This window comes from Cetorhinus maximus, chromosome 4, assembly GCF_964194155.1.
Source record: "Cetorhinus maximus chromosome 4, sCetMax3.hap1.1, whole genome shotgun sequence".
Lineage (NCBI taxonomy): Eukaryota > Metazoa > Chordata > Chondrichthyes > Lamniformes > Cetorhinidae > Cetorhinus > Cetorhinus maximus.
Genome location: NC_135882.1, coordinates 77,157,904 through 77,181,066, shown reverse-complemented (window position 1 = coordinate 77,181,066; position 23,163 = coordinate 77,157,904). Strand labels below are relative to the sequence as shown.

General features: G+C 40.6%; 1 protein-coding gene across 9 annotated transcripts in view; it reads left to right on the top strand.

Moving 5' to 3' along the window:
* The window catches only part of sulf1 (sulfatase 1), a 369,948-nt gene extending 349,440 nt beyond the window's left edge, over nucleotides 1-20,508 (top strand). For 5 of the 9 annotated variants that reach the window (XM_078540363.1, XM_078540362.1, XM_078540361.1 and 2 more), the window contains one exon: nucleotides 18,234-20,508. In XM_078540363.1, the coding sequence (XP_078396489.1) occupies nucleotides 18,234-19,132 (899 nt within the window). In that variant the 3' untranslated portion in view covers nucleotides 19,133-20,508. Of the gene's footprint in view, nucleotides 1-1,971; nucleotides 2,006-4,118; nucleotides 4,173-18,230 lie in introns of all 9 variants that reach the window. The other 4 variants (XM_078540368.1, XM_078540366.1, XM_078540370.1 and 1 more) reach the window with 4 other exon arrangements.
* The last annotated feature ends 2,655 nt before the right edge of the window (nucleotides 20,509-23,163 follow it).

Genomic DNA, 23,163 nt, shown 5'->3' with positions numbered 1-23,163 from the left:
TGAGCAACGGGCAGGATGCATTGCCATAAGAGAATTTTTGTTTTTATTCATTTATGGGATGTGGGCATCACTGCCTTCTTGAACCGCTGGCAGCTTGTTACCACCTTCTCAAGGGTAATTAGGGATGGGCAATAAATGCTGGCCCAGCCAGCGACACCCACACCCCGTAAATGAATTTTAAAAAATTCTAATGGTGCTTGCCCAAATTCCTCATTATTTAATCTCACGGCTGCTGATGAGTTATTTCTAGCACGGAATGACTGCGATAGTTTGTTGACATCACAACAATCCCTGCACTCCAGGAGAAAAGTAACTCATTATGTAAATTGATTTGATAAGTTTTGAAAGGTGCTAAATAAATGTAAACATTATTTAATTATATTATTGGATTTCTACAATAAAGTTACTCATATGTCTAGAATAGCTTCAACTCTAATATTAACCCTAAACTACAAAATTTAAAATATAAAATGCAATTTTAGTAAAAGGTCTAAATTTTTAAGTTTTCCATTCTGTTCCTGTTTCTCTTTTCTTCAGCCTCTTGAAGCCTTTCTTCCCCATTTTCTCCTTTTATATTTTTATAGTTTTCAATTTAATTTTACTTATTTCTGTCTAACACAATTGCATCCTCCCTAATTTGAAATCTTATATTTCTTTTTGTGGTTCCACTGTCCACTTTGGAGGGGCAGCAAGTTCTAAAATATTGTTTTATATTGTTTTAAAACTGATTTTGAAGAGTTTTTCAGCCAATCAAAGATTAACATGACCACGTCTTTGACACATCATTGTATTTCATCCAGAAGGTCTGCCTAACGAGTGCACTCATCACCAGCCCTGCAACCAAACAAGCTCACCTTTTCCAACCTATCTGGACACAGATTACTGACTTTGTATCAGATTTGTGATAAGTTAATTTTGGAGGTTTTCGGAAGTGCAATATTGCCAAAGTGATTACTTAAATTTAATATTTTGGTATCCATATTGTAAAGCATTTCCTCAAATAGGCTCTACTCTCCCCAAAACTTGAATTATTCTCTCAAGAAAAATATTTGTCCTTAGTCCACATATAGGCTGCACACCCAACTTGAACTGACTTTTTTCCTATACCTGTTTTCCTGAATGTAATTTGTACATAGTTAGACAGAACAGAGAAAATACATTTAAATGAAGAAGGTTGACTTAGTAAAACTACTTTTCTTTTGAGATATATACTGTAGCATTAAACACATGTAGCAGCATGTAGTAACGAATTTGGTGTAGATTAATTACTCTGCCTGTAGTTTAGGTGAGGATATTTCCCTCCTGAAAATTGAGAGCAAAAATGATACTTTCACAGAGCCATGCAACAAAAATTCAGTTGTCAAGTAATTACAGAATTCTGAGATAGTGACAACAGTGAAATATAAAGTTAGTGTAATATTATGAACAGTTACTGTTTGTAATGCTGTTAGCGTTAAGCTTGTCCGGAAGCTAATAATGAATATAAGCTCAAATGCCAGTGTCATAAGGGATAAGTTTGACTTTAGGCAGAAGTGTAAAATAGGCAATAGCAAATCATCAGCCTATTTCACATCTCCCCCAATGTTTATTTCTGTTGAAATCTAAGGAAATAAAAAGCGATGGAGATGTTAAACAGGCTGCTGATTCACCATCATCCATTTTACACTTTCACACAAAGTCAAAATCTATCCTTGTTGCCTTTTATACATTTCCACTGCCTAATAAAGTGTCTATAGAAGCTTACCTTCCTATTTAAACTAGTTTACTATGATACAGGACTACTGTTTATTCTCTATTATTCTAGGTTTCACAGCCATGTTATATTGATTAATTCTTGTGAGAAAGGTTACTTTTTCTGTCTATTTTAACCATATTACATTTTTCTTCAGGTAATGCATGGACAGATACATTGTGAATAATTTACCATTCTAAAAACATTAACAAAAATTACTCTTGTATTTTCCTAATCAGGAAATAAAGATGGAGGAAGCTTTGATCAGCACAGGTATCCATACTTTTTATTCTCTTAAACAACTTTCTTTCCAACCAATTGCATGAGCTGGCCCATTGAAGCTTTTGATTTTTTTTTTTCTTTTTTGTGCATTGCACTCAGCATTCTTTCATGCATGACAACTCATCCTTTAACAAATAACAGCTAAATCTTATTTCAGATCATCTGTTTTACTCAGCTCTGCTCTCTGGGTACCATAGGAACCCGAATAATTTACCTTTGTTGTGATCCCAGTTCAGTTACTGTTTCTTGAAGCTGAGAATGATTTTGAACTGAAGATAAATTGATTCCTATCATTCTACCCATCACTGTCTCACACATGTGCACTTAAAAAATATACACATGTATATTGACACACTTACTCAGGTCACTTGATAATTGAAAAACATAATACCCATTGAGGTAGAGTTTCTGCTAGGTTGTATTGGCAATTCTCCTGAAAAGATTGAAGGAGTTCAAGCGTAAGTCACGTCCAACGTAAATTGAGGTTCTGAAATCTTTTGTGCTGGTTTAAAATGCCTTCCTCTACCCACAAAGCTGATCACACCCCCAGATTGATTTAATTGCGATGATTGTGTTCCCGGTGATTGACCCATTCGCGGGCCTTTGAGGAGTCTTTTAAAATCAGGTGCTTTTGAAAGTTTTAAATATAAAAAGAATTACTAAGAAACTGACTGTTGTACATCAATGTAATTAGTAAATGGGTCTGTATAGATATTTTACAGTCTTCAGTTAATTGAAATCAGGTTACTCACACATGCTGGACAGTGCTTATATTTTGAGATTAACCCATTTTCAGCTGTAATAATAAAATTGAAGCAGTATACCAATCAGGGATTTTCTTTAATGCAAGAAAAATAAAATACTATTACATTCTAAAGTGCTGGTTCATGTAAGATTTTACATATGTGAATATGCAAATGAGTTTAAGCAAAAGCTTCAGCCATAACTTCATTTTGAAAAACTAGTGCAATTTTGTGTGCAATTTGTGCCCAGATTACCAATTGTGTCGAAAATGAAAATGACACTCCAATATGTTTGTGATGTTCTACAACCACGCTATTGACATGGTTAATATTTTTTTAAAACAGTCTAATAAAAACTCTACAAATATAACTTTGTATTAGTTATATCTTCTATAGAATGATCTCTATAGGACTTTAAATTCTACCAGATCACAATCTTATGGCTACCACCCTGGACCAAGGATGGTAATATCCAGACGAATTAGAATGTTTTAACTGTATTTTTGCTTATGTGCCCTATGGTTCAGTACGCAATTTGGAGTATTTCCACTTCAAAAGCATTTTCTTTCATTAATGTCAGCTGTTTCAATAATTTTGATCAAACTAATCAACTTCCATGAAAACTTTAGAGACTGTATTTCAGTGCATTTGTAAGTCATTTTGTTAACCTTTTGTCTATTTATAATTGTCAAGCTTCACATTGCCTTTCATACCTTGAAGGATCCCTTCTAAAATTTAATATGAATTTACTAATTTGTCTTAACTCTGTTCATCAGTGCAAGTTTTTCAATGTGTGTTTGCATCTGTAGAATGCACGCAATAAGCATCCCCTGGTGACAGGACTGTTCAGGAAATGCCGAGTGGAGACTAAAAACTCCTCCATAGACAGCACAGGTATATTGGCACATGTCATATAGGGCCATTCTCCAACAACTCTGGGAATCAGAGTCATAAAGGAATTGGTATAGGGCTAGGGAAAGGATGTCCATCTGTTCTCTTAGTAACAAAATGGAATGTAGTGCAGCGAGGTCTTAAAGTGGGAGAAGAATTTGAAAGTCTCGGAGATTTTTCATATTGTTGCTTACAAAGAATGACATTACAGAAAGTAAGTGCACTAAATGCAAGACTTTTCAAATAGATGACAAGAGAAAAGTAAAGATTTTACAAGCTGATGAAATCATCCTCTCCTATCTGGTAAAGAATTACGTTATAAAAAGGTTTTTTTATTTACAATAATCTAAAATAAATCAGGATATTTACATAGAGACTCAGCAAATGATGCATGTACCTAAATTAATCTTATTTTTAAAATCTGACTGATTGATATTTGCCTCTTTTTGTTCCTGCTACCTGGTTGCCAGGCTACAGCAGCATCGAAAGTGGCCAAAGTTGAGGAGGCCTAGCTTCAAGTCCTTGTGAGTGACTAAAAGCTATTTATTAGTATTCATTCATCAAATAGGGAAGGGATCACTGTTAAGGTGGTGGTAGCAACTTAACTTATAAGTTTTCAATTCATATGCATCCCTGTTTCTTCATTTTTGTGGATGTAACTCTTTTATCCTAACTTTTCTCCGAAAATGTATTGGCTGCAAAATATTTGTTATTGTGGTATTATTGGCAAACGCACACTTGCACAGAAGTGACACTAGCTGTAATTTGACAGTTGGGATTGCAAGGAATTGATTACTTTTGGCATTACGCTGCATGGACAATGACATCTTTGTTAAAGCACACCACATGAGCATGCTTTCAGGGTGCTTTCAGGTGTACATTGTTGTTACAATGAGAAAAAGATTCTGCTGAGTCTTGTCTCTTTCAAAAGCTTTTTCATTCTTGGAGAAATAAGGTCTCGTCTTTTTTTCTTGCTTTATGCCAAATTCCCTGTTTCTTTAAATCCTGTAGTCAGGACTGCCTCTTTCTGTTATCAAGACACTTCGTGGTGATTTATGCTGTCAGGTTTGTTTTCTGGTGGGGGAGGGGAAAGAGGGGAACAAAGGGTAATTACCTGGAAAAGAAATGGAACAGTTGTAGTGATGGACATGTTGGTTCAGTCCCAGACTTGCTCACATCTACTGGCAGAGTGATGCAATAAATTGACACTAGGCTTCTTCCCAGAGCAGCACTGATGACTGCATCATCCAAAATGCCCAGCTGCCATTTACAAAATAACAATGACAAACAGCTGAGGGACAGCCATCTTTGAGCAGGGAAATGGAACCTCCTACGGGGATCCAAAAGCTAAGAAAAAAAATCTGCACAAGAGCAAAATGATTACATAAATACTGGTGCCTTTGAATTCCAGTGAAACTGGCATCAATCCTGCTAACGCTTCAGGTTCACCCAATTTAAATATCGCAAGCAGGCACCCAGGCCATTAGCAGCACACCCTGTAGGTCTGATGGGGGTGGGCATTGCCAGAGCCACCCCAGTAAGAAAGTACAAATGCCCTCATGGCCATAACTATCCTGCTAAGGTCCTACCAGACCACACATACGTGATTTCCTTGACCTGGAGTTCTTGCCTCCAGTCGGGTTCTTTTCTGTGCTGGCAACCTTAAGCAGGACAGTTGGAAGCTGTGACCCTGAACAAGGTCATGACTTGGTGTATCAGAGTGAGAAACTTTTTTTCAGTCAGTCTGCCACACTCCCACTGGAGACACAGCAGGAGTGTTGCAGAAGGGTCAAGGACCTTGAGCCCTTAATTGTCTTTCTGTCCATGAATAAATAAAAAAACATTGTGACTTGAGTATATTTTGGAAACAAAATTGCACCGGTATTGAACACCTGACAACTGAAATAAAACTTCAGCATCTCTCAATCAGCCTATTAAATACCAACTTCCTGCTCTTTTCTGTAATGAATATTAGTTTCACATCTAATGTTCATTGCTTTGCATGCTATTAATTAAAATATAGATAAGTTAACAGTCAGGTACATACATGGCCCTGATATTTCACCATGGGATACAAGAATATAAATGCCCAACATATTTATCTACAGTTACTCTCTATGCTAGTTTTAGCAGAGGCACTAATTTTAAACATAGCTTGTAACCCACAGGATAATTTTATGTTTTAAAAATATGCCTTTCTTTGGAATATTGTAATCTGTAAACAGACATTCCCAAGCCCACCACAGCCCTGCCCCTTTCACCGACTCCCCCCGCCCCCTCTCCTAATCACTCATCTCTGTGTCCCCTTATCTCAAATCCACCATTGGAGGAAGGGTTCTTTGTCAGCTATGGATCAGTGGTTTCTCTTGTGCTTTTGAGTCACTAGATTGTGGGTTCAAACCCCATCTGGCCATTTATTTCATTGGTGCTTGTGAGAGCCTGCTGTGCTCAGTTTGGCTGCTGTGTTTCCTATATTACAACAGTGAACACGTTTCAAAAGTGCTTCATTGGCAATAAAGTGCTTTGGGTCAGTCAGCCCTTGCTCTATTTTAGCAGGGGATCACTAAAAGATGCCAAAGTAAATAAAACGGCACAAACCTAATCCTTATCTTTCAAGGCAGCTATTGCACTTCGCCAATAATACTAGATATATGTCCAGGTTAGGTTCTTGTCCTGATAGTGGCCAATAGAAAGATAATATTGATTCCACATTAATAGAAGTTGCACAGCAGACATACAGCGAGATGAACCACGGTGGTTTTTTCTGCGTTTCCATATTTCTATGGTGTCAATACTAGATGATAAATCAGTTCAAGTTAGTAAATTACAGCTCATCCCTACTGAAAGATTTACTTTACTTTTTCTCATCTTACATTGTCCATTTCACTAATAAGCCTTTTTTTTAGTGTGTAGGTTCATCGAGTTGCTGCTGCAGTATTGCTTTTCTGTTAGCCTTGCACTTCTAACCATTTGTCAACTGTATCCCTCTCCGCAGATGCTGTCAGACCTGCTGAGTTTTTCCAGGTGTTTTTGTTTTTGTTCTAGATTTCCAGCATCCGCAGTTTTTTGCTTTTATCTTGCTGTCATCTTTCATTGCCTTATTTTCCCAAGGAGAAACCTATCCAGCCATCTGGATTGTCCAAACCAAGACTGAGGGTCATTTGTCCTGCTTGCTCTTTGTTGATTATTTTAGATTCACTTTTCATTTTCAGCTTTGACCGTTTTCCTAACTCTCACAGGCCATGCAGTTCACCTAACAGGACCTCACACACTGCCATTCAGTATATTCCTGTTTTTCCCTCTAAGTAGCACAGTTTTCTTAGTTTACTTTTGTGTCATCTTTTATTGATCTGACATTTTGAAAATAGCATAAAATATGGCTTTAAGAAATTTCCTGAGAACACAAAGGGGTTATCTATTCATTTGGGTGATTGGCAGAGTGCAGGTGCTGGTCACTTGCCTGTGCCAGGCAGCTATGGAGCATCAAGCAGACATCCTAGTGCAGCTCAACAGATTAAGGCCCAAAAAGCAAACCAAGGCAGCCTCCAGCAAGGTAGGCCATTGTAGTCGGGTGTCGGGGGAGTGGGGTGTGGGGTTTGTGATGATGGAGCCTGGGGGGTCCAAGGGCTGCAGAAGCCAAAATTATTTATGTGGAAATACCTCAACTGGGAGCCGCAAAAATAACTTTACCCTTTGGTGGGCCTCTCCAGTTCCATTGTCTGTGGAGCTGGTCAGAATGTGCGTGGAGCAAGCTCTGACCGGTTCCATTCTATAATAGCAATTGCTCTCCTATTTGCATCATAGGACCCAGACTTCTGCATTAAAATGGGCCAATGGCCTGATACAAGCAGGGACTTTGGACATGTGTCAGTAAGCCCCTTTCAAAATAGAGCTGCCCACATAACCAGTGTTATGGACCAGTAAAGCTGCATTATGAACTACTACTATCCTGCTAATACCAGGTAAAAGCAATCAAAATCAACCCTTATGTGTTTAAAACATGAAGGAAGATTTCCACTGTGTGCACTGTGTAGCAATAATAAAAAAAAAATTTATAAATGTAACATGGAAATCATAGGCTATTTCAACTTGGCACCAGGCATAAAATTGCAGTGTGGGTCAACTGCCCATTATAGAAGCAGCCCAATTTTAATTCCCACTAAAATCAATGTGTAGGGTTTTACTCTCACTCATAAGAAGTAAGAATTAATCGAGGCAAAAATATTTCTCTAAATAATTGTTTTATTGGCATTAAGACATAACAACTTTACAGGTAAAGACGCTTACAAGCTCCTCCAGCGGTACAACTCACTCCTCAGAATGAGCATTCAGCAGCTTGCAGTAGCTGAGGGGTTGAATTCTTTGAACTGCTCCTGGTTCTGACTCCTGACAATCACAATAAAATGACTGTTTTTATGTCTCTTTTTGATGCAGCGAAACAACTTGCTGATGTTTTTTCCCTCCCTTTATCTTTTTCATGGCTTCAGGAGCCAGCTATTCTGGTTATGGTTTGCCTAATTTCTAACCTTGTCCTCATCTACCTCTAAGTATGATTTACCTCTTAAACACAGTAGTTAGCCTTAAACAGTCTGAAGCAGTGATAATCGCCAAGATACCTTTTGAGCTTGGTCAAGCTTCCCAGCATGCCATCTAATTTCAGTCAAGTTTAACAATTTAATCAAATTCTGGTTTTTTAGCAGGTAATCTAGGGTGTCCAGTGCACTATTTCAGTTTTCCTTAAAAACTGGTATTGTGGGCCAATATTGAAAAACCCAGAATCTTTCAAATGTAAATCAAAATCGAGGGGTTTCTGTAATGGCCGGCTGATCTGCAATGTCAGTGTTACTGTGCTGTGAAGTTGAAAATCTACCCCAATCTACCTCCTGATGCAAAAGCCGGTAATAAAGCACTTGTTAGGTTTGGTTGCAGGTGGAAAGCCAGCAATTGCAGATCAGCCACGCTTTATGCAACTCAATCATATAAATCGGGCAGGGTGTTTAAGGGATGGCAGACCCCCAATCCCAATTTTCTGTGTGCACCCAAAATGACAATTACCCTTGTATGTTACTGATAGGCTAGCACCCAGTGCAATATGCTCAGATCTGATTCAAATAAATGAACTGATTACTGATTCAGCAGAGAAATAGATCATTGGATTGTATTTCTTAGTGCCAACGATTTATGAAGTTAAAGCAAATTACTGTGGTTGCTGGAAATCTGAAATGAAACAAAGTGCTGAAACTACTCAGCCAATCAGGTAGCATCCATGGAGAGAGAAGCAAGGTTAATATTTCATGTTAGTAACCTTTTATCAGAACTGGAAGATAGGGATTAGAGATGAACAATTTTAAACAAGTAAAATGCCAGGAACATGAGAGAGAATGAGACGAGGAAAGAACTAAAAGTCTGTGATTGGCTGGAGGGGAGGATGGTGCAAGGCAAAAGGAGATGGGAATGGTACAAGCATAGAAACAAGGGATGGATTCAGAGGAGGTGAAATTTGAGCTGGAGGTGAAATTTGCTTCCTCAGCAGCACCTACTTCTCCCAGTGGGACTGTTCAGACTTGAGAGCTGCCAGCCCTTTGATTAAGCCGGCAGCTTTGGGACCCTGTTGTCCTTAATTGGATAGCAAGAGCAGAGGTCATTTAGGAGGCTGCCTCCAGGAAAATAGCGCCCCCCCCCCCCCCCCCCCCCCCCGTCCGGTTCCCTGCAAGTGTAGGTTCAGGACCCCTGTTTGGTCCCAACATCAGGGTCCCAAAGTCCGCAGAAAATTCCTGCCCATTAACAGATGCTACCAGACCTCCTGAGTATTTCCAGAATATTATTGGTTGAAACAGACTCTAATACTCTGCTTCTCTTAAATCACTGCTTTCTGGTGATTGATTTGAAGTACCTGGGCCTGAGGGCAGATTTATGTTCTTTTCGCCTTTTGATGGCCATTGTCTTTTGCTCAACTTCATCCTCTGACATGTCCATTCCTACAACACAGGTTGGGTAATTTTGACTTTGTGTGATAGTATAAAATGGGCAATAACGTCTTGGCAACTGGTTTTATCTCTCCCCAATGTTTATATCCATTGAAGTAAAATGAGCTGCTAATTCAGCATCACATGTTATAAACTATTACACAAAATCAGAATTAATCCCAATATGTTTATTATCACTCTGGTGTGAACCACAGAACCATATTCTCCCTCGACATTGTTAAACCTTGTTCCGAGTGTAACGAATTGTACATTTATTGTTAGCTGCGTATAATAACTGCGTACATTACTTGATTGGATCCAATGGCACTAATTTTGGTACATTTCTAGAAACTCTGCAACACTGAATTAAACCCTATATAAAATACAACTTGGCATTAAAATATAACTAGCCTTTTACACCAACTCTATTTTCAAAATGAGACTGTCAGTGTGAAAATCATGTCATCACTCACAAAATAGTTCTCAAAGAATTCTCAGTTATTTGGGGACCCTAGCTATGTCCTTATTTTAGCAAATGGCTCTGGCACCTTGATGTGGTCACATTGTAACTATCCTATCTACTCCGTCCAGATCTCTCAGGATTTTGAATACCTCCATCAAATTGCCTCTCCAGCTTCGCTTCTCCAAAAAACAGTCCCAATTTCTCCAATCTATTTATGCAACTCAAGTTCCTTATTCCTAGAATAATTCTCATGAATCTTTTCTGCACTTTCTCTAATGCCTTCACATCCTTCTTAATATGCAGAGCCCAGAACTGGATGTAATACACCATCTGAGGCCAACTCAGTGTTTTATACAAGTTTAATATAACTTCCTTGCTCTTGTACTCTATTCCCCTCTTAATAAAGCCAAGGATACTGTATTCTTTACTAACCGTGCTCTTAGCCTGTCCTGCCACTTCAATGATTTAGGTACCTATACACCAAGGTCCCTTTGCTCCTGCACTGCTTCAGAATTGTACCCTTTATTTTATATTGTTGCTCCACGTTCTTTCTCACGAAATGAATCATTTCACGCTTCTTTCCATTAAATTTCATTTGTCATTTGTCCACCTTTTCCACCAACTTGTCTATGTCCTCCTGTAGTTCTACACTATTCTCCTCACAGTTCATAATACTTCTGAGTTTGGTATCATCCACAAATTTTGAAATTGCGACCTGTATCCCAAGATCTAGGTCATTTATATATATCAGGAAGAGCATGTCCCCTAACACTGACCCCTGGGGAACTCCACTCCGAACCTTTCTCCAGTCTGAAAAGCACCCATTAACCACTACTCTCTGTTTTCTGTCACTCAACCAATTTTGTGTCAATGTTGTTATTGTCCCTTTTATTCCATAAGCTATAACTTTGCTCACAGGTCTGTTGTGTGACACTTAATCAAATGCCTTTTGGAATCCCACGGACACCATATCAACAGCATTGCCCTCATCAACCCCCTTTGTTATCTCTTCAAAGAACTTAATCAAGTTAGTTACACAGGATTTGCCCTTAAAAGAATCCATGCTAGCTTTTCCATGTGACTATTAATTTTGTCCAGAATTATTGATTTTAGAATCTTCCCCACCCACCGAGGTTAAATGGACTGGGACTGGCCTGTAGCTGTTGAGCTTATATTTACACCGTTCTTTGAACAAGGGTGTAACATTTGCAAATCTCGAGTCTTCTGGGACCACCCTTGAGTCTAAGGAAGACTGGAAAATTATGGCCAATGCCTCTGCAATCTCCGCTCTCACTTCCCTCAATATCTTTGGATGCATCTCATCCGGTCCTAGTACCTTATCAACTTGAAGTAAGGACAGCATATCCAATACCTCCTTATCAATTTTCAACCATTTAAGTGTCTGAACTACCTTCTCTTTCACCATGCCCTGTACAGTATCTTCTTCCTTCGTAAAGACAGATACAAAGTATTCATTTAGTGCCCCAACTATGCCCTCTGCCTCCATGTGTAAATCCTCTTTTTTGGTCCCTAATCGGCCTCACTCCTTTTTACCACCCTTTTACTTCTTATATGCCTATAGAAAACCTTTGGATTCACTTTTATTTTAGCTGCCAGTCTCTTTTCATACTCTTTCTTTGCTTCTCTTACTTGCTTTTTCAAATCCCTCTGAACCTTCTATATTCAGCCTGGTTTTTGGTTGCATTATTCATCTGACATCTTCCATAATCATACTTCTTTTTCATCTTAATCTCTAGCTCCTTTATTATCTAGGAAGTTCTAGATTTGATTGCCCTACCTTTCCCCTTCATGGGAATATATCTTGACTGTGACTGAACCTTGTCTTCTCTAAAGGCAGCCCATTGTTCAGTTACGGTTTTTCCTGCCAACCTTTGATTACAATTATTCTGGGTCAGATCCACCCTTACCCCATTGAAGTTGGCTTTCCCCAGTTAATTATTCTTACTTTGGATTGTTCCTTATTCTTTTCTATAGCCACCCTAAACCTTATGGTACAATGATCACTTCCCCTAAATGTACTCCTACTGAGACTTGATGGCCCACCTCATTCCCAAGAACCGGGTTTAGCAATGCCTCCTTTCTCATTGGACTAGAAACATACCACTGTAGAAAATTTCCCTGAACACACTCTAGGAACTTTTGCACCCTCTTCCCTTTACACTACTACTATCCCAGTCTATATTCAAAAATTAAAGACCCCATTATAACCACTTACACCTCTCTGTAATTTCCTTGCAAATGTGATCCTTCACCACTGGTTGGTGGCCTATTGGCTACACAAAACAATGTTCCTAGACCTGGTTCTTGGGAATGGGGTGAGCCAAGTGGATCAAGTGTCAGTTGGAAAACATTTAAGGGACAGTGACCATTGTAGGTTTAGGCTAGCTATGGAAAAGGACAAAGAACAGTCCAAAGTAAGAATAACTTACTGGGGGAAAGCCAACTACAATGGGGTAAGAACGGACCTGAGCCAAATAAATTGGAGTCATAGGTTGGCAAGAAAAATGATAGCTGCCATCAAAGAAGAAATAGTTCAGGCATAGTCAAGGTATCTTCCCTCGAAAGGGAAAAGTAGGGAAAACAAATCCAGAGCTACCTGGGTGACAAAAAAGATAGAAATTAAGATAAAAAAGAGAAAGTGTGCTTATGACAGATGTCAGGTAGAAAATACAATTGAGAACCAGGCTGAAAATAGAAGGTTCAGAGGGGAGGTGAAAAATCAAATAAGGGAAACAAAGAGAGATTATGAAAAGAGACTGGCAGAGAACATAAAAGGAAATCCCAAAGTCTTCTATAGCCATATAAATAGTAAAAGGGTGGTTAAAGGAGTAGGCCAATTAGGGATAATAAGGGAATTTACTCATGAGGGCAGTGGGCATAGCTGAGGTATTAAATTACTACTACGCATCTGCCTTTACCAAGGAAGGAGATGCTACCCAGACTATGGTGAAAGAGGAGGTAATTCAGACACTAGAAGGGTTTACAATTGGAAGGAGGTATTAGATAGGCTGCCTGTACATTAAGTTGATAAGGCACCAGGACTGTTGAGATGCATCCAAGGATACAGAGGGAAGTGACAGTGGACATTGTGGAGGCGCTGGCAATAATTTTTCAGTCATCCTTAGACTCGGGTGTGCCAGAGGACTGGAGAATTTCAAATGTTACACTGCTGTTCAAAAAAGGGTGTAGAGATAAGCCCAGAAACTACAGGCCAGTTAGTTTAACTTCAGTGGTGGGGAAATTTCTAGAAACAATAATTCGGAGCAAAATTAATATTCACAAGGACAAATACAGGTTAATTAAGGAAAACCAGCACAGATTTGTTAAGGGAAAATCTTGTTTAACTAACTTGCTGAAGTTTTTTGAAGGGGTAACAAAGAGGGTGGATGAGGGCAATGCTGTTGATGTGGTATACATGGACTTCCAAAGGGTATTTGATACAGTGCCACACGTGTGAGCAAAGTTATAGCTCATGGAATAAACGGGACAGAAACAACATTGATATAAAATTGGCTGAGTGAAAGAAAACAGAGTGTAGTGGTTAATGGATGTTTTTTAGGCTGGAGAAAGGCCGGGATTTTCCACGCCTGCTGGCACCAGGCGTGTTCGGTGGTGGGAGCAGTGATCAGTTTCACGACGGCGTGAAGCCAGTTCACGATTGTCCGCTCCACCTGCCATTTCAATGGCGGGCTGCGTTCTCTGCCATCGGACGTCGGGAACCTCATTGTAATACATCAGCATATCATTATTAGGCCAGCCTGCCGGAATCGTCCCCCCCGCTGGATCGTCCGCCCACGTTGGTGGGAAAGCACGCCAATGTATTTCACAGCAGCACATAAGCGACATACACCTGCTGGGCTGCACTTCACTTGGGACTTCAAGCTTTGTTTGCCTACCTTTCATTGGTCAGCATTCGCAGTCATCAGTGCCAGGTTTCACAGACAGCGCCACATCACTTTTAGGGGCAGATCTCTACCTGCCAGATCAACCATATGTGGGTGGCTTTTCAATGGCTGCGGGGCTAGGGTTTGCTTGGCGAAGGGGAAGAAGTGGCCTCAGGCAAGGGAAGAGGCTGCAGGACGAGGGCTATACTGCCGAAGGAGGGTATCCCAGGGTGTGTGTGGGGCACACGTTGATCTGTTCAAGTGGCCTCAAGATGGTGAGGGCTGAGGAGACAGCCTCCAGAAGAGATGAGGCCAGATGGAGATGTGAGGGTATGTATGTGAGAATGGATGGTGATGCCCCTTGAGCTGGCAGTGCGTGAGATGCCAGTGAATGTGTGATGGGCTTGTGTGTGTGAGTTTAGAGTGATGAGATAGTTTCCTTACCCTGGCTGCATGGATTAGATCATTCATCCTCTATCTGCACTGGATGGCCAACCTCTTCTGTGCAGCATTGGCACTGACCACCTCTGCCACTGCCTCCCAAGCCTAGTTGGTCACGCTGCTGCCCATCCTACAGCCAGAGCTGGTGTAGAGGACATCATGGCAGGCCTCCGCAATGTCCAAAAGGCGTTCCAGTGACATGTCACTAAACCTGGTGGCTGCAGTCTTTTTGACTTTCGTGGACATCTTCCTGCAGTAGTTGTGGGCTGGAAGCACTAAGATGTGTGCACGCTGCTGGTCTTTAAATATGGCGCCTGGCTTGATGAAGCAGCGAGGTGATGGCGTGGTGGGTGAATGAGAGCCTGCTCGGCATCAAAACGTCGTGTTTCCCAGGAATGCATAAGTAATGCAGCGTGTTTGGGATAATGCGCTGTGAAATCCCACCATCATGGCCAGCGGGTAAAATGTTATTTTATCTGCCCACTACCACACTTAGTGCAAATCTGGGATGATTTTGCCCAAAGGTTTGTAGTGGAGTTCCCCAGGGGTAAGTTTTGGGACCCTTGCTTTTCCTGATATACATTAATGACCTAGACCTTGGTGTACAGGGCGCAATTTCAAAATTTGTGGCTGATACAAAACTTGGAAGCATAGTGAACTTCAAAAGGACATAGACAAGTTGGTGGAAAGGTAGCAAATGAAGTTCAATGCAGAGAAATGTGAGCTGTTTCATTTTGGTAGGAATAACATGGAAAGACAATATAAAATAAAGGGTACAACTTCAAAGGCAGTGCAGGAGTAGAGGGACCTGGGCATATGTTTGCATTGCACAAGTCATTGAAGATAGCAGTGACAGGTTGAGAGAGCAGTTAATAAAACATACATCCTAGGCTTTATTAATGGGGGCTTAGAGTACAAGAGCAAGGAGGTTATATTGAACTTGTATAAGACATTAGTTTGGCTTCAGTTGGAGTATTGCGTCCAGTTTTCATTGCCACACTTTAGGAAGGATGGGAAGGCATTGGAGAGAGCGCAGAAAAGATTCACAAGAATGATTCCAGGGATGAGGAGAATTATGAGGATAGATTGGAGAAGTACCCTTCCTTCCTACCCACCTGCTCTCCAAAACCACCCCACCCCCACCTAAGCTGGCCAAACACCCCCCACCCAATACCCCGGACTGATTTCCTTGGAGAAAGAAGGCTGAGAGGAGATTTAATAGAATTATTCAAAATCATGTGGAATCTGGACAGAGTAGATAGGGAGAAGTTGTTCTCACTCATTAAAGGATCAGAAATGAGCAGGCACAGTTTTAAAATAATCGCCAAAAGAAGCAAAAGCGATATGGGAAAAAATTTTCCTGCAGCAAGTAGCTAAGGTCTGGAATGCACTGCCTGAGAATTTGTTGGAGGCGGATTGATCGAAGCATTCAAAATGGAATTAGACTGTTATCTGAAAACGAAGAATGTTCAGGGTTATGCGGAGAAGACAGGAGAAAGGCACTAAGTGAATTGCTCATTTGGAGAGCTGGTGTAGACATGATGGACCAAATGGCCCCCTTCTGCACTGTAAGAATTCTGTGATTCACTTACACGTGGTACCAGGAATAATCTGAAGATGCCCACTTGTGAGGTCCTGCTTGCCAATTTTCTACCGAGCTTCCTAAATTTTGACTGCAGAACCACAGACTGGCTTTTACGTGCCCCACCAGGTGTGTTTTTGGCAGGGGGGGCACATAAAATAGGGTGGGTGACCAACACCTTCCCACCTACCCTCGAGCTCGCCCCCATAACAAAATTGGCAGCCTGCCCACCATGTTTAAAAAAAAATTAAGGATTAATTGAGCTTGTTAACAAGCCAATTGACCCCAATAACTCACCGCCCCCATGCCATAACACGGTTAGCATGGTTACGCGTGCGGGTGTGGGTAGGCCATTTTTTAAAAAAAGTTTTTAAAAGAGCAGAAAGGGGGCCTGTGATCTGTGGGGATACCCTTTGCGTGCCCCCCCCCCCCCACCCAAAGATAGTAGCCCCCCTTCCTTTCTGCCCACCTGCTGTGCAAAACCAACCACCCCCTAAGCTGGCCAAACCCTCCTTGCCCAATACCCTGGACTTAGCTCACTTCCGTATCCATTGGGCCTTCTTCTTGGGACTGGTTGCAGTCTCAGCAGTGCCCACTACTGAGCTCTTGACGTTGCTGGCCAATCGGGTTGGCCAGCGACTCCCAGGGGCACAACTGGAGTACTGTGTGCGGTTCTGGTCACCACATTATAGGAAGGATGTGATTGCCCTGGAGAGGGTGCAGAGGAAATTTACCAGGATGCTGACTGAGCTGGAGGGTCTGCGCTATGAGGAAAGTTTGGATAGGCTGGGGTTGTTTTCCTTGGAGCAGCGAAGGTTAAGAGGGGACCTGATAGAGATGTATAAGATTATGAGGGGCATAGATAGGATGGATAGGAAAGCACTTTTTCCATTAGTAGAGGGGTCAATAACCAAAGGGCATAGATTTAAGGTAAGAGGTAGAAGCTAAGAGGGGAGTTGAGGAGAAATTGTTTTACTCAGAGCGTGGTGGGAGTCTGGAACTCACTGCCTGAAAGGGTGGTTGAGTCAGAAACTCTCGTAACATTTAAGAAGTACTTCGATATTCACTTGCGTTGCCATAGCCTTCAGGGCTATGGGCCAAGCACTGGAAAATGGGATTAGTGTCGTCAGATCTTTGTTGACCAGCAGGAACACGACGGGCCAAATGGCCTCCTTCTGTGCTGTAAACGTCTATGAGTCTATGAGACTTCCTCCCCAGAAATCCCACTGTTGGCCAATTTAACCTGCCTGCTGAGGGGTGGGCTTCCATGGTCCTTCTGGGAGGGGGTGCCCCCCCCCACAACCCCAAAGTGCAGCCCCACATCCCTCATCTGCCTATGTCATTGGTACAAATGTGGACCACAACTGCTAGCTGTTCACCTTCCCCCCACAGGGTGCAGCTGTTCAGTGACATCCTTGACCCTGGCACCAGGGAAGCAACACACCATCCTGGATTCACATCTGCGGCCATAGTAACACTTTTCTATTCCCCTAACTATTGAATCACCTATCACTATTACCTTTCCACTATTACTCTTTTTTGTGCTCCAACCCTGTACAGCTCAGCTTCCTGTGGTGCCATGGACTTGGGTCTGGCTGCATTCTACAGATGAACTATTGTTTTCATCAGCCTTCAGAACTGAATACTGGTTGGAGAGTGTAATTCACTCAGGGGATTCCAGCACTACCTGCCTGTTTCTTCTTGACTGCCTGGTGGTCACCCATTCTCTCTCTTTCTGTATTCTCCTTTTATGATCGGTTACTAATAAAAATGTCAATTTTTTGCTTTCTTAATGCTATTTGAGTGAATGTAAAGGAATATTAAGGGTAGCACAGCTCGAAATATATAAGGTGAAAATTAAATTTTAACTTATATTGTGATTACTGTATGCAAAATATGAATGGCTACACATTAGAATCTTTCTTTAAGAAATTTCTTTATGACAATGAGTTTTGTGCCTGAGGTCTATAATTATTTGTCTTTCAAAGAACTCTTGCTTCCCCTATTGCCTTGGTTAAAATCGTGATGTGTGTGTTTTCAATCTGTTCCTGCTGAGAAGTCTTGTTCAAGTCTTTATGTAGTGGGATGTGCGACCTCTAATTTAGCTTTAAATAACAAGTTGATATCGGAGCAGGTGCATGTCTGCATGCAAACACTGTGCTTCAGCAACACTGGACGTGCACCGTATGTGAAAATAATCTACTTCAAATCTTTGTTTCTGCCAGCAGAGGACAGCTATGGGATGGATGGGAAGGCTAATCCAATCAAATTGCCAAACTTCACAGAAGATATCAACTGGGAAGGACTTGAAAATTTGTACAGTGTGGATGAAAGCTTGTTTGAACACAGGCATAATTATAGCCTTAGCTTTGGAGACTGGACTAATTACTGGAAGGATGTAGATAGAATGTTTGCACTGCTGAAGACTTTTTCTGGACACATTAAAACTTCTGAGCCCAATGCATCAGGTAAGGGCGGGACTCTTGATTTATTGACCATTGACACCACTGCACTGGACATAGCATCAACTGCATTGCCTATTTTGGGAAATGTGTTCTCTACTGAGCCAGAGGATGAATCTAGCGGCCTGACTGTATGGGAGGCAAAAGAAGCACAACCTGCTGTACTTATAGACTCCAGGAGTACAACTGCAAGTGCAGCCATTACAAGTGGTGAGAGCACAAAGGAGAAAATGATGAATTACAATCGCATACCTGATAAGCATTTTTCAAATTCTGAATGGTGGAGACATAATCGGACACAAGAATTGATGAAAGATTGGGTGGAGCTGGAAAATGATCAAGGTTTCAGTGGGAATGGCCTGATGGAGATTGAGACCAGAAACAGCTTCTTTTTGCAACAAAGTGGCTTGCTTCCATCACCCAGCAACCAGAATGAAGTAGAGGAGGAGAGAGTGGATATATTTGAAGATCAAATGTATCTTCCTGCTGGCTCTGTTGGTCAATTTTATAATAAAGCTTTCACAATTCCTCTCGAAACCAGTATCAGCAGCAATGAGAAATCAGCAAGTGTTCAGCTTCAAGAAGAGCCCCAGAACAGTGGAGAGGGAATCCAAGGGAACTCCAGTACAGAAGGCAGTGCCTTTCCCCCACTCTCCTTTCATTAACTCAAAACCTGCTAATTATTTATTTGGACATTGAAGATTTTTAACATTGTGAGGTCCAAGCAAAGCACATTCCATTTCCCTTGGAAATACATTTCATAACAGATCAGGCATGGCAGAAATATTGCATACAGTTTTATTTTAGTAGCATTGTCTGGAATGAGGGAACAAGAAGCTTATATTCCTCTTATAGTTGTAATCATTTACAGCTCTTTATATAAATATATATTTAAATGTTCAGTGTTATGTAATTGGGATCAAAAAGTCCCAAGGTGCTGCAAGAAATTCTCCATGCTTTCCATTGGCTGTTCAGTATGCAGAAATTTAGCTGCTTCATCCTCAAGGTCATGACCTTTCCATTCCAAAAAGTGCTCATCATACACCCTTCACATGAATTCGCCATCATAGAAGTTATATGAGTACAGCAGTGTTTTCTTCTTACAAAATGATTTGCACTTTCAGAATTGTTCATAAAATATTTGCAGAATTTGGTTGCCAAGTGTCGATGTATTAACAGTGCAGAGCATTGGCTCAGTAAGTTTTTCGAGCTGATCATTTTAGCTGTAATGTGTAAAGGAAATTTTATTCTGTGTTCTTCATGCTGTAATGTGCTGTCACATCAATTGTTCTTTTTTCTCAAGTATTTTAGGATTGACATTTTATTTTTGCCTTTGCATTTTTTACCTTGGCCTGTTTTGAATTTCTTTTTTAATGAAGGAACAAGGTGAAGTCAAAGTGCTGGATTTTGTTTCACTTCATTACTTTTTCCTGTTACTTGGCACACATGCACACATAGTGGGACATGATATTAAAGGGATATTGTATTTGTGAAAATGTTTTGCAAAATTGTTGGTTGAGGGGGAAAAATCACTGTCACTTTTACGTGACAACATTGAGTGCAAATGTCATAATAATGCACTTCTAATTACAGCACTGTGTTACTGATAGATTAATAATTGGTTTGCAAACACTTTTTCATCAATATGGTGCCCCTTTAAGATTAAAGCATAGGTAAAAGTACTTACAATTTACTTGATGTGTAACTGTTTTGATAAATCTGTTTATAGTTTAAAAGCCTTGTTTAGCACAATCCCTAGGTTTATTTGCATGAAGGTTTATATAATCTGTGTAGGTTTTACAGTGATCACAGATTTTTTTTTTATTATACACTGACAATGCCATACATTTCTAAGCCAATGTAATACATGTGATGGGTTAGAGACATCAGACTAGTGCAGTCATGATATTTTCTTCAAAGGATAAAATTTGTATTAGTGTGTTATATTTTGTCTGTAATCTACACTGGCCAAACTATTTACTGGTAATTACATGTTGCTTGTTTCTGGATAAACTTGCAGTGATTAAACCACAATGCTTAATCCTTCTGTGAGAATGTAATTGTCCTTAGTAATATAGAGTACTATTAACAAAAGATGCCAGAGTCAAAACTGAATTAAAAAAAGTGAAGTTCACAACATTGTATGTGTGATTATGGATACCCTGCAACGAGTTAAAGATTTTGTTATTATATATTAGAAGACCATTATTCATTATTTTGATCGAATTCCTGCATTGTAAAAAGAGTAGTTTTAACTTTGTCTGATAATGTAAAATGGATAATACCAAACCGGCCGGTAGCTATACGTCCTATCCGATTCTTCCTTCCATTGATTTCAATGGAAAAGAAATGGGGTGAAATATATGATGGACATTCAATCCATTATTGGCCATTTTGCACTGTCACCCAAAGTTGAAATTACCCTATTGATTTTGCTACAAATTGTAATCAGGAATAATTTATTTACTAGATGATGGCACAATCATATAGTGGCCAATAGAATAACCAACACGCATCTTTATTTTTGGACTCAAGTGAGAATTAGAAACTGAGCTCCTCTCAAATAAAATATGTAACTTAAGTCACTCATTCAGATCACTGCTGCTGATGCTTCCAGTTATCCATTATTTTTCCTATAACACTTGTGGGTTAACAAATACGTGCTGACATTAGTTTGTATCACTATATAAAAAAATTAATCCAAATCAGATCAAAAACTTTGGGCAGAATTTTCCCAGCCGAGTTTCAGTCCATGTTGGGTGGGAAATTTCCAGAAATTGATGTCAGTGCGGGATTCCCACATCATCCCACCCTCTTCTGGTTTTCCCCAGAATGGGTTCTGAATCCTGTGGGGAACCCCTGAGGGGCTTGCTGAGAAGCAATTGTTGTAATTAGAAAGGCAATTAGGAGCCTTTTCAACAATGAATTCATTGAGTATTGCTGAAAAAAGACACATGGGGCGGAATTTTATGCCGGCAGGATTTTACAGTCCCGCTGAAGTCAATGGCCTTTTGAATGGCTCGCTGCATTTTATGGAGCCGGCCCCACCACAAAAGGACCGTAAAATTCTTTTTGCCTTGCACTCATCAGAACAATTCACAAGAATACCAAATGTAAAGGGAACAACAAGGGAACACAGTGTCCAGCATTAGATGTGATTTTGCGATTGGACAACATTTGCTAAACAATCCTGAGCGTGCTAAGAATTACGATTGATTTAAGATTGTTAGTCGGGCTTGCAGTGTGGCACGCACACATGCTAGAAGCTACATATATTAATACACAGGGCCCTATTCTTTGTAGACAGAAAGAACATGTTCACACATTGCGCCTGTTTCAACTAAACAAAATAGGCAATAGTCATTCTCTGGATCATTCCCCAAGGTAATGCCTTGACCAATCAGAGTCAACCTGATGAGCAGTGTCTGAACTTCTTCAGGGTCACCAAGGTGAGTGCACAGGGAAAATGCTTCTTCAGTGAAACTGACACGCTGGGAAGGCTTTGATCAGTTACACTGAAGAACTCCAGCCGTGGCCAGGTGAGATGCTGCTGTTCAAAGTACTTCCTCTGATCACAGAGAGTTTGGCAGGTGGTTGCCAACTTCTTGAAAGGCACTTCACCTGTCTACCACTTGACTCACTTTCAGCAATTTGGAATACTAGTATCCTGTTCCTAACAATACTTGAAAAATATCTGATACTAAATTGGGTCAGACAATTATCCAGGCACTCTTGGTGGTCACCTAAAACATAAAACATGTTACATATGAAAATGAGGGGCCTCAAACATGTTTTCAGTCCTATCATGGAAATTGGACAACAATTAAGCACCCTAGTATTTGGGCTTTCCCCACTCAAGATTCTTGATAGTGAAGAGGGCAGCTGTTTGATAGTGAAAAGGATAGCTGTTGTCTCCAGAGAGATATCAATGGTTTGGTTGAGTGAGCGGAAAAGTGGCAAATGGAATTCAATCTGTAAAAGTGTGAGGTAATGCATTTGGGGAGGGAAAACAAAGCAAAGGAATACTCAATGAATGGGAGGATATTGGGAGGGGTAGAGGAAGTGAAAGACATTGGAGTGCATATCCACAGGTCCCTGAAGGTGGCAGGAGAGGTGGATAAGGTGGTAAAGAAAGCATATGGAATGTTTTCCTTTATAGAGTGAGGTATTGAATACAAAAGCAGGGATGTAATGATGGAACTGTATAAAATGTTGGTTAGGCCACAGCTGGAATCTTGTGTATAGTTCTGGTCATCACATTACAAGAAAGTCATAATTGCTCTGGAGAGAGTGCAGAGGAGATTTACAAAAATGTTGCGAGGGCTGGAAAATTGCAGATATGAGGAAAGATTGGATAGGCTAGGGTTGTTTTCCTTAGTACAGAGGGGCTGAGGGGGTGACCTAATTGAGGTGTAAAAAATTATGAGGGACCTAGATAGGGTAGACCTCTTTCCCCCAGTTGAGGGGTCAATTATCAGGAGGCATCAATTTAAGGGATTGATGGAAGGATTAGAGGCGACATGAGGAAAAACTTTTCACCCAGAGGCTGTTGGGTGTCTGCAATTCACTGCCTAAGTTGGTGGTTGAGGCTAAAACGCTCAACTCATTTAAAAGGTACCTGGATCTGCATCTGAAGTGCTGTAACCTGCAAGGCTATAGGCAAGGTGTTAGAATGTGGGATTAAAATGAGTGGCTA